Source organism: Geotrypetes seraphini, chromosome 9 (genome assembly GCF_902459505.1).
Source record: "Geotrypetes seraphini chromosome 9, aGeoSer1.1, whole genome shotgun sequence".
Lineage (NCBI taxonomy): Eukaryota > Metazoa > Chordata > Amphibia > Gymnophiona > Dermophiidae > Geotrypetes > Geotrypetes seraphini.
The window spans coordinates 28019216-28033601 of NC_047092.1; the positions used below are offsets into that span (position 1 = coordinate 28019216).

Here is a 14386-nt window from a genome sequence, read left to right on the forward strand (position 1 = left end):
AAGGGAAGGGAATCGGGGGGCCATTCATTCATAAGAGAATTGCTTAGACTGGGCTGGTACTGAAGGAAGTGGTACAGCAGGCGGTGTTAATTGCTTTTGAAACATAGTCACTAACTCCTTATGAAGCAGCTCGTGAAGCTGATCCTGGAAGGACTGTGCCGGTACCGAGGATGTCATTGGTACAGATGGTACTGCAGGGTGTTGAGGTGTTAGTGACCTCGATTTAGGAGGCACGCCTCTGAGGAGACACAACCTGCAAAGATGGGGGAACAAGACTGCTTATGTCATCGTTTGGCATGCATCGACTTACTCGATGATAGTGATGCCGGCAAAGTATGGTGAGAAGGTGAGTCATGTGAATACTTCTTCACCTGTTTAGACAACAGTGCCAGTGTTGGTACTGAGGAAGCAGACGTTGAGTGATGCCCTGAGAGAGGTGTCAACGTCGACACTGTTTTATCGACAGCAGACATTGTTGTTGGATCTTAAGTCACAAATAACTTTTCCTGTTGTAGACAGTGAGCCTTCAAAGAGCATTTTTGGAGCTTTGAGCAGCAAGAGCAAGAGTCAACTTGGTGCTCAGGACCAAGGCACTGAAGATACCAATTGTGTGGATGTGACTAATATGGCCCTGTTGCACCGAGAACACCTCTTGAAGCCACTAGAAGACTTTGACATCTAAGGAAAACTACTGATGCAAAACTAAAGGAATCAATTTTCTCTCCGAGGGTCAATTAGAACTATGGCTGAAAAAGGTTTAATGATCTCAGTTAGGAATCAGGCTCATGAAGGGCCAAAGGCCTGAAAATACGGGTGAGAAAAAATTGAAACCTTTTTGAATGAATGAAACAAAAAAACTAAGTAAGTTTGAAAGAAAAATGGAAGAAAGTAAAGAAAATTACAATGGGAAGGCACTATTTATGGAAAAAAAGAACGCAGCTGGAATGATTCAAAAAATATTCTTCTTCTTAGTTCTGCAAAAAACTAAGAACTGATGGTTCCAGAGCAGATGTTGGGTGGGAAGACACTCACGCATGCATGGTATAGGCAGTCTTGAAACTACTGAAGAAGTTAAAAGTGACAGTACAGTTTAGCACTGTCCATACTGGGCTCCGTGAATGATGTCACTCATATGTGAGAATATACTATTTGCTTGTCCTGGGATAAAGACTCGTATGATCCACCAGGTTTACCCAACTAGGCATGCAGAATGGTATGTGCCAATCCATGCAGGTTATACTCCTTTATGCCTTGTTTAAAATACTAAGGTTATTTAAGGTTTGCTGTGAATCCATTTTCTTTCTATATAGGGTTCCCCTGCATCTATCTATTGTTTTTTACTAGGTTAGCCAATCTTAAATAAACAAACAAAGAATTAATTCTACCATGCAGCATTAAAAGTCTGTTTCCCGACCAAGTGCTGTGAACACACCTGATTGGTTCAATATGAAGCTGTGAGTCAAACCTTGATCTCCTGCACCCCTAGGCCACCAACCTTTGCCTTCATATTTTTAGACAACTTCCTTGATCTCAAGAAGTACAAGAGTAAAAAGTGTTACCTGCTGAACCAGAAGGAGGGGGAGCACCAGCCTTTTGCCATTCTGTAGCTTCAGCAGCCATTCTACGCACGTAAGAATCATCAACACACATCAAGATGTTTTCTGGTTTTATATCTGTATGGATGATCTTGCATTTGCTATGTAGATATTCTAAACCCTGAAGAACCTGGTTATATCATCATCAGTAGAAAATACATTATAAATATAAAAGTTGGTCAATATATAAAAATTTTATACTGCATGGAATGATCTTAATTTAAAACCAAATCAGAAGACAAATTTCAAAGCCATTTCTGCTCATAGAACTTGGATTTATGTGCGGAACATGCCTTTATGGAACCTTCTCACACCTCATGTAAGTAAATATATTATCTTTATACTGTGTGTTTATATTCATATAGAAGAGGCACTCCTTGAGTGAGACTGGGTTGGCACTTATATACATATTTTGCAATTTCAAAAACATGCACAGAAGTTTACATGGGAAAAGTACTCACACAAACAGAACATACAAATCTGTGTATGCAATTTTCCAACCTTCAAAGGGAATAAACTTCCCTTTGCAAAACTGGTATAAAGTCTACAGGTAAAATATACTCTCAGACTTTATATTTATTAATAGAAACAGAATTATATATTTGTACAGAACTATGCTTTGTTTCAGTGCAGATTATATATAGTAGTGTTAGAGCTGCTATCTTAAACATCTAAAGCAACAGTTTTACACACATTATCTGACACATATAATAAGAGGGGTACTTACAGCATACATGATTCATGGCTCAGCGAAGAGCCTAGAAACTAAAGAAGCAAAAAATATACATGTACTACATTTCCCCCCTCTGTATTCGCAGGGGTTAGGGGCACAGCCGAACCATGAATAAGGAAAATTTGCGAATAACTTTTGGGCCGACTCTGACCCACCCACGGATCTTACCTGGTGGTCTAGCGGTGATGCGGGGCAGGAGCGATCTTCCTATACTCCTGCCCCATGCAGAGCCGTGCTGTGAGTTCCTGTGGTCTCACGAGACTACAATGGGAGTTCCCATTGTAGTCTCGTGAGACCAAGGGAGTGCACCGCACAGCTCTGCACGGGGCAAGAGTGTAAGAAGATCGCTCCTGCCCCACATCACCGCTAGACCACCAGATAAGGTCCATGCTCCTGGGGCAGCTGCTCGCCTCAGATTGCCTTCTCCTCCTCCAATCGCTCCCCTCCTCGTCCCGATCCAAGTCCCAGGCCCGGTTCTGGTTGATGCGGGCTGCCTCTGAGCAATGCTCTGGGGGGGAGGGGGGGTCTGGGAAAAAAAAAATTGCGAATACTCGAAACTGCGAATAGGGAGGGGGAAGTGTACAGTGACTCTAGAAACCAATGACTGAGAATTACACATTCTAGGAACAAAATGACAACATAATATAAATGATTGATTTTGTACTTGAATACCTGTATGTAAACCTGTAGTAAATCGCTTTGAATGTGGTTGTATAACTACCAAGAAGCAGTATACAAGTCTCTATCCCTTACTTTAAAAGGTGCATTTGTAAATATTTTAAATATTCTTTAAAAGTGCGCCAATGAAAATTGTCAACTAAACAAAAAATAAAGAAGTCTAGGCAAATATAAAAGAGGGGGGACAAGATGCTACATTAACCCTTATACAGGATGTATGACAATTTAAACTTTACAACTCTAAACATCAGAATAATAATTAAGTACCACAATGCCAGTTTAGAAGCTGATGCCAGTATGTTTAATAATTTGCTGAGACACTTGGCAACAAGCAAACACCTCGCCTCTCCATGGTAGAAGAAAACAAAGATACCTACCTGTAACAGGTATTCTCCGAGGACTGCAGGTATATATTCTCACATCCTTGGAACCTGGTATGGACACTACCAAGTGCACTATCACTTCAAATCTTTAGGCCATGCTCATACCACACATATGCTGGTGACTTCCCACCCAACGTCAGCTCATGGGACCATCAGTTCAGTAACAAAGCTAAGAAGCTAACTAGGGGAGGTGAATATGCGTGCTATCCTTGAAGAACACATGCTTCATTCAGGTAAGTATCTTTGCTTTCTCCAAGGATAAGCAGGCACAATATTCTCACATATGGGATTTCCAAGCTGCCAGAATCATGATTCTTGATGAGGATACTAGACATATAAACATGAGCCTGGCAAAAAAACAAAGAGGATTGGAGGGAAAGTTGGTGCTCAGGAAGTAAAAAGATTATGCAGAACTGCTTATCCAAACCAACTGTCTCTTCTGGAGTTTTGTTCTAAATAGTAGTGAGAAGTAAAGGTATGGATTAAAGACCAAATAGCCATCTTTGCAAATGTCCTCAGTAGATGCAAAGCAGAGCTACCAAGGAAGCCATAGTTTGGACATTATGGGCTGTTACAGGGTCCTGTAACATCAGCAGAGCCTAAGTATATGCGACAAAGACAGTGCTAGCTAAGTGGAGATGGTTCTCTTGGTAACAGGAACTCTAAGTTTGTTAGGGTCAAAAGCCACAATGAGCTGGGAGGATCCTCTATGAAATTTAGTCCAGTTTGCAGTCCAACATGTGAAGAGCTGCTTTTCCAGGCTGGGAATGTCGCTTTGGAAAGAAAACAGGCAGAACTATGGATTGGTTGAGGTGGAATTCTGAGACAACTTTGGGTAGGAATTTTGGATGAGTTTGAAGCACTACTATGTTGTGGTAGAATCTTATGTAAGGAGGATCAGACACAAGAGTTTGAAGTTCACTCACACAGCATGCAGAGGCGAGGACAAAGAGGAAAACGACTTTCCAAGTAAGAGGTTTGAGGGAAAAAGATGTAAGCAGCTCAAAGGGAGACTTCATAAGAGCAGACAGTACCAAGATCCCATGCAACAGGTGCAGGCTTGATAGATGATTTCTTTCATGTGGAATAGTTGAAGAACAAAGGGGTGGTGGACCACAAAAAAAATAAACCCAAAATACAAAAGGTGGAAGGGTCATAAATAGACAGGATGAATGCAGGAGTCCAAAATCAAGCCACTTTATTAAAAAGGATGAGGCAGCAAAATCCAGATAGAATAGATATACTAGGGACCCACCACGTTTCATGTTTCACTAATATATACCTTCCTCAGGAGTCCGTATATCTTGTACTGTACCATGTTAAATCTTATCATTTGTAAATTAAAAGCCAAACAAGCTGCAAAGCGAGAACAGATGCCCAAAGGGTTCCTTTAGTTTGCTTTTCAGACTACTCCAGTGGGCCTGGACATGGTTGATTTATAAACTAGGAGTGAGTTAATGCCATTACGAGGAAAAGTGATATTTGCACCGAGCAGGAACAATACAGTGTTTCAGTAACTAGGAATGAGTGGGATTGCAGAGGGGGTCTTGGTAGCGTTTGAGGACATTGCTTGCAGAGTGGGTCATGGTTGGGATAATCATTTTGCTTATTGGCAGTTAAAGCATTATTGGTTAACACATTTTCACATCATCATGATGCCTCTATTATAACACCCCACATTATTAGTTCACTTTTCTATAATTACACATTTGTGCTGCAAGCATCAACATCACTTGCTGTCATCGACCACACTTAGATCACAAACGCATACACACATACATTTTCACACTAGGATCCCTGACGAAGGAGTGTGTTTTCGAAACATGGACCGTGTTGGGTCCCGATTTCCCACACATTTGGACTATAATTTGGACACAAACTATACATTGTTTCAAGTATTGTGTTTTGAGTTTTATTTTTGATTAAAGACTAGGCACCTTGTACATTCTTGCTGCAGTTTTTTCTTTCTTTCTTTTTTGTTTGTTGCTTAACACTACATAGAACACAGTTGGGTAAACAAATGAGAACCAAACTTGAGTTTTTTGCCATTGATTCCAATAAGGATCTCACAATCTCAGGGTTATATATGGCCCTTTTTCAACTAATGCCAGTTAAGCAGTTTGATATGTATCGTCAGTGCTGTGGAAATTATTTGCACCTGAATTTGGTTTGGTATCTTGGGATATGGGAATTATTGTAAGAGGTATCCCTGCATTGACCAATAGTCCCTGGTTGATGGAATGTTACTACACTACTATTAATTATTTCTATAGCATTATCAGACGTACGCAACACTGTATAGAGTCACAAAGAAGACAGCCCCTGCTCAAAAGACCTTACAATCTAAACAGACAAGACAGACAAACAGGATACAAACTATAGAGTACTATGTCGATCGAATTTCACACAAAAGCAATTATACAATAGCAATTATACGTACAGCTACATGCTTTAAATGTGGGTGGGGCATAATACTTTTAGGCAGACATTTTGACAGTGCCCTTAGTTCAAGAACTTTTGGGGTCACATTGTAGATTATATTGAGTTGTTAGATATAACCTTTCAAAGCATGGTGTCCCAGCTGGTATTGGATATGCCTGGGGCTTATGGACCCATGACTAGAGGTGCCAGAACTGTGTGTTACAAGATGAGTCTGGTGGCAAAAAAATTTATTTTACAGTATTGGACCTCCTGCGACCCCCCCCCCAAAAAAAATTTCTGGCATTGGTGAAACCATTTGCACCAACTGGCTAGTTGGGAGGCCAGATATGCAAAGGGAGCCGGGAAGCACAAGAGTGCGTAACTAATGGTGTGATTGCCCCATATACAGTCCTTACATCCTAAAGGACGGAGTTTGTGGAGAGATGGGGTGGTAGTTATGAAGACAGTATTTGCAGCATATTGGTCAGTGGGGAAATTGGAATCAAGTTTGATGGGCTCAGGGTATGTGTATGGGGGGAAGGAATGGCTATTTACGCAGCTTGGGCGTATTGCACATGTCTTTTAGGTACAGTGCACCCATGATTAGTATTTGAATGCAAGAAGGGTAAAGTGGGAGGGAGGGATGGGGGGAAGAGGGGCGGAGAATTCATCCACAAATTGTTTTCAATGGACTGGACATTTTCTGTATGCGACACAATTTCTGTTATGATGAAGTTTGTTATGCATGGCAATTGGGCTGATAATAAAAATATTTTTGCATTTTTTTGTTTAACAGTATCTTAGTTGGTATATTATTGATGGAAGATATAGAACTAAAGTTAGAAAGAATATAGACACACCAATGTTGGGTTTATGCTTTAGTTTCAATTCAAGAATGGTGGAGCATATTATTTTATGTGTAAAATATTGATGTACATTATTCAATTGCATTGATATACTGGTCACAGTTTATTTTGCACTGATTTTTTTTAATGTTGTCTTATCTTAATAAAAAAAAGATTTGAATATAAAAGCAAAAAAACTCCACGCATAGTATAATATATAGTACATAAATCTCCTGCAACGATGCTATGGGGTCCCTAGTATATTCATTCTATCTGGATTTTGCTGCCTCATCCTTTTAATAAAGTGGCTTGATTTTGGTCTCCCGCTCTCATCCTGTCTATCTGTGGCCCTTCTTCTTTTTGAATTTTGGATTTCATGTGGAACAGGCCTTTCAAGAAACAGGCTACCAAAGAATGTACAGATAGAAATTTCTTGTCCAAGAGAGAATGAAACACACTGATATGTACTTGAAGCAAATTGTTTTTAGACCAGAGTTAGAGAAGTGGAGAACGTAGTCTAATATGGATGGAAGTAGACTTATGAAGGGTTCCAGAGAATACATAGGAGGGTCCTTATGCGTCTGGGCCAATCAGAGCCTTATACCATTCCTCGGATGCAACACATAGGAGGGGGCTTTAAACAACCTGGTCCCATTAGAGCTTCAGGCCCACCTGAGGCTCTGATTGGCCCAGACGCATAAGGCCCCTACTATGCTTGGGGTCTTATGCATCTGGGCCAATCAGAGCCTTAAGCCCCTCCCCAGATGCAACCAATGTTCTCACTGGTCCAGACACATAAGACCCCACCCATAGGAGGGGCCTTAAACAACCTGGACCAATCAGAGCCTCATATCCCTCCCTGGTGCATCCCAGGCATCCTTCCAGCCAGCCATCTGAAAATAAGGTAAGTGGGAGAGGGGGGCGTGGCATTTGGGGGCGGCAAGATAAATTTGGAATCTCTCCCGCTGCAGGGGGGTGGGTGTCAGTTGGGCGGGAGAGCGTGGCCAACTCTCCTGCTGCCAGTGGTGTGTATCAATTGGCAGCAGGAGAGCATGGGCAACTCTCCCACTGCTGGGGGGGGGGGGTACTGGAGGGGGTGTTGATTGGTGACAAGAGACATCGAGCATCTCTTTCGCTGTTGGGGGGGGGTTCCCCGTTTATTCTGCGCTTGTGCCCATCACTATAACTAGCAATGGGCACATGCTGTTTGTGTGACTTTTGGTAATTGATGGCAAACCCAAGCAGCTCTAGGAGACAGATTGTTGAACTGAAGGCATACTGAGCTGTTTGCAATGATAAAGCCTTGATCAACCAGTCATCTAAGTGGGAAAATACAGTGGTACCTTGGATTACAAGCATAATCCGTTCCAGGAGCATGCTCGTAATCCAAAATGCTCATATATCAAAGCAAGTTTCCCCATAGGAAGTAAGGGAAACTTGCTTTGATATGTTCCCACCCCCCACCTTCCCCCCTCAAGGCCAGCAGCGCTGCTCCACCCACCCACGAGAACCGGCATTGCTCCCCCCGAAGGCCCTCCTCGCGAACCGGCACCCTCCCCCCCCGCGACCTGAGATCCCCCAACCCACCCAAACCCTCTTCTTACTTCCAGTGTAGCCTCCGCATCGGCATCGGCACCAGCATGTCCTGTGCCCGAAAATCTGCTTCCTGTGCTGGGCCTTGAGCATGCGCACATGCTCAAGGCCCGGCACAGGAAGCAGATTTTCGGGCACAGGACATGCTGGTGCCGGTGCCGATGCGGAGGCTACACTGGAAGTAAGAAGAGGGTTCGGGTGGGTTGGGGGATCTCAGGTTGCAGCGGGGGGGGCGGGGGGGGGTGCCTGATGGCGGCGGGGGGGGGTGCCCGATGGCGGCGGGGGGGAAGGTGCCGGTTCGCGAGGGGGGGCGCTCGTACAGCGAGGCAAGCTCGGTTTACAAGGCACCAAGTTTGCAAATGTTTTGCTCATCTTGCAAAACACTCGCAAACCGGTGCACTCGTAAACCGAGGTACCACTGTATATGAAACCCCCATATGTAAAGGGTTGCCACCATTACCACTAAGCATTTTGTGAAGACAAGAAGGGCCGAAAGCTAGTCAAAGGGGAAAGGCACTGTATTGGAAATGTTGAAATTTTTTTTTCAGTTCAAAAAAGTTTTATTAAATTTTCAGAACAAAGACAAATATCAAGATCAAAGGATGCAGATTGAGAATGCAGTAATGACAACAGATGTTCATTTCAAAGTGACAATAATGTTGCAGTAATATAATCATAAACATGTCACCCAGTGACCCTGAACAAAGAAAGGAAAAAACAAAAAGAAAACTTACATATAGAGTACCATGACCACTTGTCAATAACAGGGTATATCAAAATGTCAAAATTGAGATTTAATGCAAAAGCAAAGATAAATCCTGTAAGCAAGTAGGATGGAGATCCAGAGAGTAAAACCAATCGCTTTTTTCTAGTAGAGGTAGAAGGGTCCCAGAAAGACCATGCAAAACCTCTCCTTCGTCAAGTATTTGTGGAGACCTCGGAGGCCCCTCTACTGCAGAGGAACAGATTCCATTGCATTTTGCTGGAGAAAGGCCAAAGGTTCTTGGTGAAGGAGAGTCTTCTGAGGAAGTTGAAAGGAGACTCTTTTGGTGGGCTGTTTGGAGGTTTTCTGATCAAGCGTAAGATATAGCCCTGAGTGACAAACTAAAGCACCTACCAATCTGTTGTTATAAGAGTCCAATATTGATGGAAGTAGGGTAATCTGCCTTTGATGGGGAGATTGGAAAGAAGCAGGGAAATGTTAGCAATGCTCTCTAGTTAGAAGTCAAAAAGAAGAACTGCTGTTTGGACTGAGACTAAGGTTGTTATTTCTGTGTCCTTTGTTGCCTTGCACAGGATTGCTGAGCAGGAGGCCTACAAGATGAAGAAGATGGCTGCCTGTAACACTGTTTGGATGAGGCAGAATATCTTCTAGATCGTGAAGAAGATTGAGAGGTTTGTGGTTTAGATAACGTGGTCATAGCATGTGTTTTTTAATCTTATCTACCACTTCTTCAATATCAATTAGCAAAATGCTGGAACCAGCTACCAATTACACTACGATCTTGTGACCAGTATCTCAGGATCAGAAACTTTTAAAAGCATTTCTGTACCAGGATAGGGAGCCAATCCAGAAGTAACAAAATGGTAATTGTAAAAGTCCATTTCTAAACTGTCCAGAATATGTCTCACAGACGAGGGTCTGGTTAAAGATGTGGAGATAAAAAAATGTACATATATGGCTCCTTTTACAAAGGTGCACTCGTGGTTTTAGCGCGTGCTAAAATGCCGCGTGAGCAACCGCTACCGCCTCCTTTTAAGCAGGTGGTAATTTTTCGGCTAGCACACGCTAATCTTGTGCGTGCGCTAAAAACGCTAGCGCACCTTTGTAAAAGGAGCCCATAGTGTCAGGTTGTAAACTATGGAAGAATATTGCCTTCTGCTTGAACTCCATAATCTATAATCCAAATTTAAATCTAAATCTTTAGACAAATATACCTATTGAGTAATTTTAAAAGATACTTGAGTGTATTGAAGAGCATTCTATCTGCTCAAGTACTGATAGATCATCATAAAAAAGACACAGTATACATATGCATAAAAGCAAGTACAGTGGAACCTCGGTTTGCGAGTAACCCGGTTTGCGAGTGTTTTGCAAGACGAGTAAAACACTCAGCAAACTTTTGCCTCGCAAACCGAGCATGTTCTGGTGTACAAGCACCTCCCCCCCGCTCTAATCGGCATCGCACCCCCCCCCGAACCGGTATCGCAACCCCCCCCCCCCCCGCGAACGCCCCCCTGCGAGAACCGCAAAGTGCCCCCGTGCTGAAAGCGGCATCCGAACGAGAAGCCAGAAGGCCTTGAGCATGCGCAGATGCTCAAGGCCCAGCCCAGGCAAGAGGCAGGAGCTCGCATTCATCCTTACAACGAGCAGAAGGGGTAAGGACCGTGCTTGGGAGGAAGGGCGGGCGGATACCGCTTTCAGCACGGGGGTGCTTTGCGGTTCTCGCGGGGGGGCGTTCGCGGGGGGGGGGGGAGGGTTGCGATGCCGGTTAGAGCGGGGGGAGGGGGTGATGGAGCAGCACCGGGGGGGGAGGGGTGGAACGTGGTACGAATTGTTCAAGTTTCCATTATCTTCTATGGGGAAAGTTGCTTTGATATACGAGTGTTTTGGTTTAAGAGCATGCTTCTGTAACAAATTATGCTCTTAAACCAAGGTACCACTGTACTTGAAAAACACAACACTTACTTTTTTTGCAATATATGTTTTCCTGGGAGTGGAATATGGCTACAGTATAAGTGAAATTCCCATTTATTAATGTATTTCATAAAACATAGAAGCATATGTATGCATAAAGTTATTCTTAACTTAAAGTGTACTTTTGCTTTGAAAATTAGCATAAAACCTATAGCTAACATTTACAAATATATCTTATAACAATGGGGGTCTTTTACTAAGGCGTGCTAGCTGATTTAGCATGCGCTAAATGCTAATGCGCCCATTATATTCTATGGACGCATTAGCATTTAGCGAGTGCTAAATCAGCTAGCGTGCCTTAGTAAAAGACCCCCAATGTGAGCTGTTAAAATTTACCCCCTTAATATTACAAAAATAAAAGTATGCATCTTTCAATCATAATAGCCAATCAAAATAAGAAATGGCACATTTCCCTTAAAGGTTTTCTTCTCTTGATGCATGCTGTGATTTATTTTAATTTTGCAAAATTTTGAGCTCATCAAAAGTAAAGATAAAAGCAATGGGACTTGATATACTGCCTTTCTGTGGTTACAATCAAAGCAGTTTACATATTACATACAGGAACTTATTTTGTACCCGAGGCATTGGAAGGTTAAGCGACATTCCCAGAGTCTCGAGGAGCTGCAGTGGAAATTGAATCCAGTTCCTCAAGTTCCCAGGCTGCTACACTAACCACTAGGATACTCCTGGCAGAAGCTATTTTTTCACTGGATTGGAGGGAATGATGGAACTCTGGCCCGATTATGGTATTCATGCATTTGAGGCTATACTACATCAAAACCCAGACCATTTTGCAGCCTATGGAAACTACCTATCTTTTAATCCAAAATGAAGACAAATAATTTAATGGAAAATTTCAAATGGAACTGGAGGGGGGTGGGGACGACGACCAACTGTGGATAGCAACCCTATGGGTATAAAGTTATGGGGGGGGGGTTTGGAATTCAATCTAATTTCTACAAACACATCCAAAATGAATATTCACATGTAATATGGTATCACAAAAGTAAACATAATTGCATAAACAAAATAAAAACATTAGAATAGTTAATACCATATTAAACTTATTTTTACCTGCTGAATAATACTTTTTACACAACGGATGGGAAGACCCTGGTAGTTTGACTTGATTATCCATTTTAAGAGATGATGACCAAGCACTTCAAACACCATACAAACATCTGGTATTTAATTAAGGTTAATATAGTAATACTTTGCTTCAATACTATATTAAAATATCACCATATAAACTAATAGTTCAGAGTACTGGTATCATACTCGGACATATCTCATGCACAGTTCAACCAAGAATTCACAAGTTTATGAAATGTTTTATTGATTCATATAGTTGATATCTATCATTTATCTGAGCAGAATACTTCACAAGAAATGGCTGCAATCTGCACTCATCTTACCAACTTGACATGGGGCTGTTAGCCTTGCAACCACTCTGGGAGAATGACTTAGTTTATTCTATTGGCTGATATTATGAAGGTGGCATCTGAGATGACCCTCTTTTGTAGTCTTTTAGTACAGCCTCTTAGTGCTATCATCCCCGTGTTTTTCAGTCTACTGCTAGTTAGCTCAGAACTTGCAACATTCTTGTATGTTCTAACATAAGAACATAAGCAATGCCTCCGCTGGGTCAGAACTGAGGTCCATCGTGCCCAGCAGTCTGCTCACAAGGCAGCCCAACAGGTCCAGGACCTGTGCAGTAATCCTCTATCTATATCCCTCTATCCCCTTTTCCAGCAGGAAATAGTCCACTCTGCCCTATTACGTCCTCTGGAAGCGCATTCCAGGTGTCCACCACACGTTGGGTAAAGAAGAACTTCCTAGCATTCGTTTTGAATCTGTCCCCTTTTAACTTTTCCGAATGCCCTCTTGTTCTTTTATTTTTCAAAAGTTTGAAGAATCTGTCCCTCTCTAATCTCTCTATGCCCTTCATGATCTTGTAAGTCTCTATCATATCCCCTCTAAGTCTCCTCTTCTCCAGGGAAAAGAGACCCAGTTTCTCCAATCTCTCAGCGTATGAAAGGTTTTCCATACCTTTTATCAGACGTGTCGCTCTCCTCTGAACCCTCTCGAGTAACGCCATATCCTTCTTAAGGTACGGCGACCAATATTGGACGCAGTACTCCAGATGCGGTTGCACCATCGCCCGATACAACGGCAGGATAACTTCTTTCATTCTGGTTGTAATACCCTTCTTGATTATACCTAGCATTCTATTCGCTCTCTTAGCGGCCGCTGTGCACTGTGCCGTTGGCTTCATTGTCATGTCCACCATTACCCCCAAGTCACTTTCTTGGGTACTCTCATTCAATAACTTCCCTCCCATCGTATAGTTGTACCTCGAGTTTCTGCTTCCCACATGTAATACTTTACATTTCTCAACTTTGAACTTCATCTGCCATCTCATCACCCATTCCCCTAGTTTGTTCAAGTCCCTTTGCAATTCTTCGCAGTCCTCTTTAGTCCGGGCTCCACTAAATAGTTTGGTGTCGTCCGCAAATTTTATTAACTCACACTTCGTCCCTGTTTCTAGATCATTTTATTTTGATATTAACTGGAATATGTTAACTTTGGGATATGTGCATCACAATTATTTTTGTATTCAGTGGCGTAGTCATATACAGCTGATTTAGGGGAGGGACTGAAGCCCAAAATTAGTGGATGGGCACTAAAGTTTCTCCCCGCCTGAGTACAATTTACAAATACTAGAGCAATTGGGGATCTACAAGCCCTGCCACCTGAAGACATCTTCCTCCAGTCTGACAACCCAAAATCTCCAAGCTTTGCAGCCAATGGCAATATCCTCAAGCTGACACTTACGTCAGAGGAGGGGCAGGATTGCGTCAGAGGGAACGTGCTACCGAGGTGGAGAGCGGCTTGCGAGGTTCGCTACAGCTGGCTGGCGATCCTCAGCAGACTGATTTGAAGAGGAGGGCAGACGCGAATGAATAGATTTACTACCGTCTTAGAGTGAGTGAGGGCGAGAGGGGGGAGTTGCTGGCATGTTCTCCGCCTCCTTGCGTCCGTGGTCACAAACTCCGCCGCCACAGGCTCATTCTACTGGCATGGATCTACGGATCACGGATACAGGGATCACGAAGTTTGAAGTGCGCATGTGCGCTTAGAGTTTTATTATAGTAGATACGTACATCTTTTATATTAGTGATTGCACATTTGGGACCTGCTCATCCTTTTTTTTTTGCTCATCAGCTAGTGTTAGTGTTTGTGTGGCCCCAGAAATTTTTTTTTCATCTAATGAGGCCCAGAGAAGCCAAAAGGTTGGACAACCCTGCCCTACTCCTTCATCGTGAGCAAGGAGGAGTAATTTTCATAACGTTCCAGGCTGTGCGCCAACCCTCTTCCCCGCTCCTACTCCTTCACCATAAGCAGGGAGGGGTAATTTGCATAGCACCAAATTTGCACCA

The 14386-nt window shown here is 42.8% G+C and overlaps 1 protein-coding gene across 10 annotated transcripts in view; it reads right to left on the reverse strand.

Annotated features, from left to right (window-relative positions):
• SRPK2 (SRSF protein kinase 2) overlaps positions 1-14386 on the reverse strand; it is a 235110-nt gene that overhangs the window by 88045 nt on the left and 132679 nt on the right. For all 10 annotated transcript variants that reach the window (XM_033959742.1, XM_033959744.1, XM_033959740.1 and 7 more), the window contains 2 exons: positions 12021-12127; positions 1560-1725 (listed from right to left, as the gene is read on the reverse strand). In XM_033959742.1, coding sequence (XP_033815633.1) covers positions 1560-1725; positions 12021-12127 — 273 coding nt within the window. The remainder of the gene's footprint in view (positions 1-1559; positions 1726-12020; positions 12128-14386) is intronic.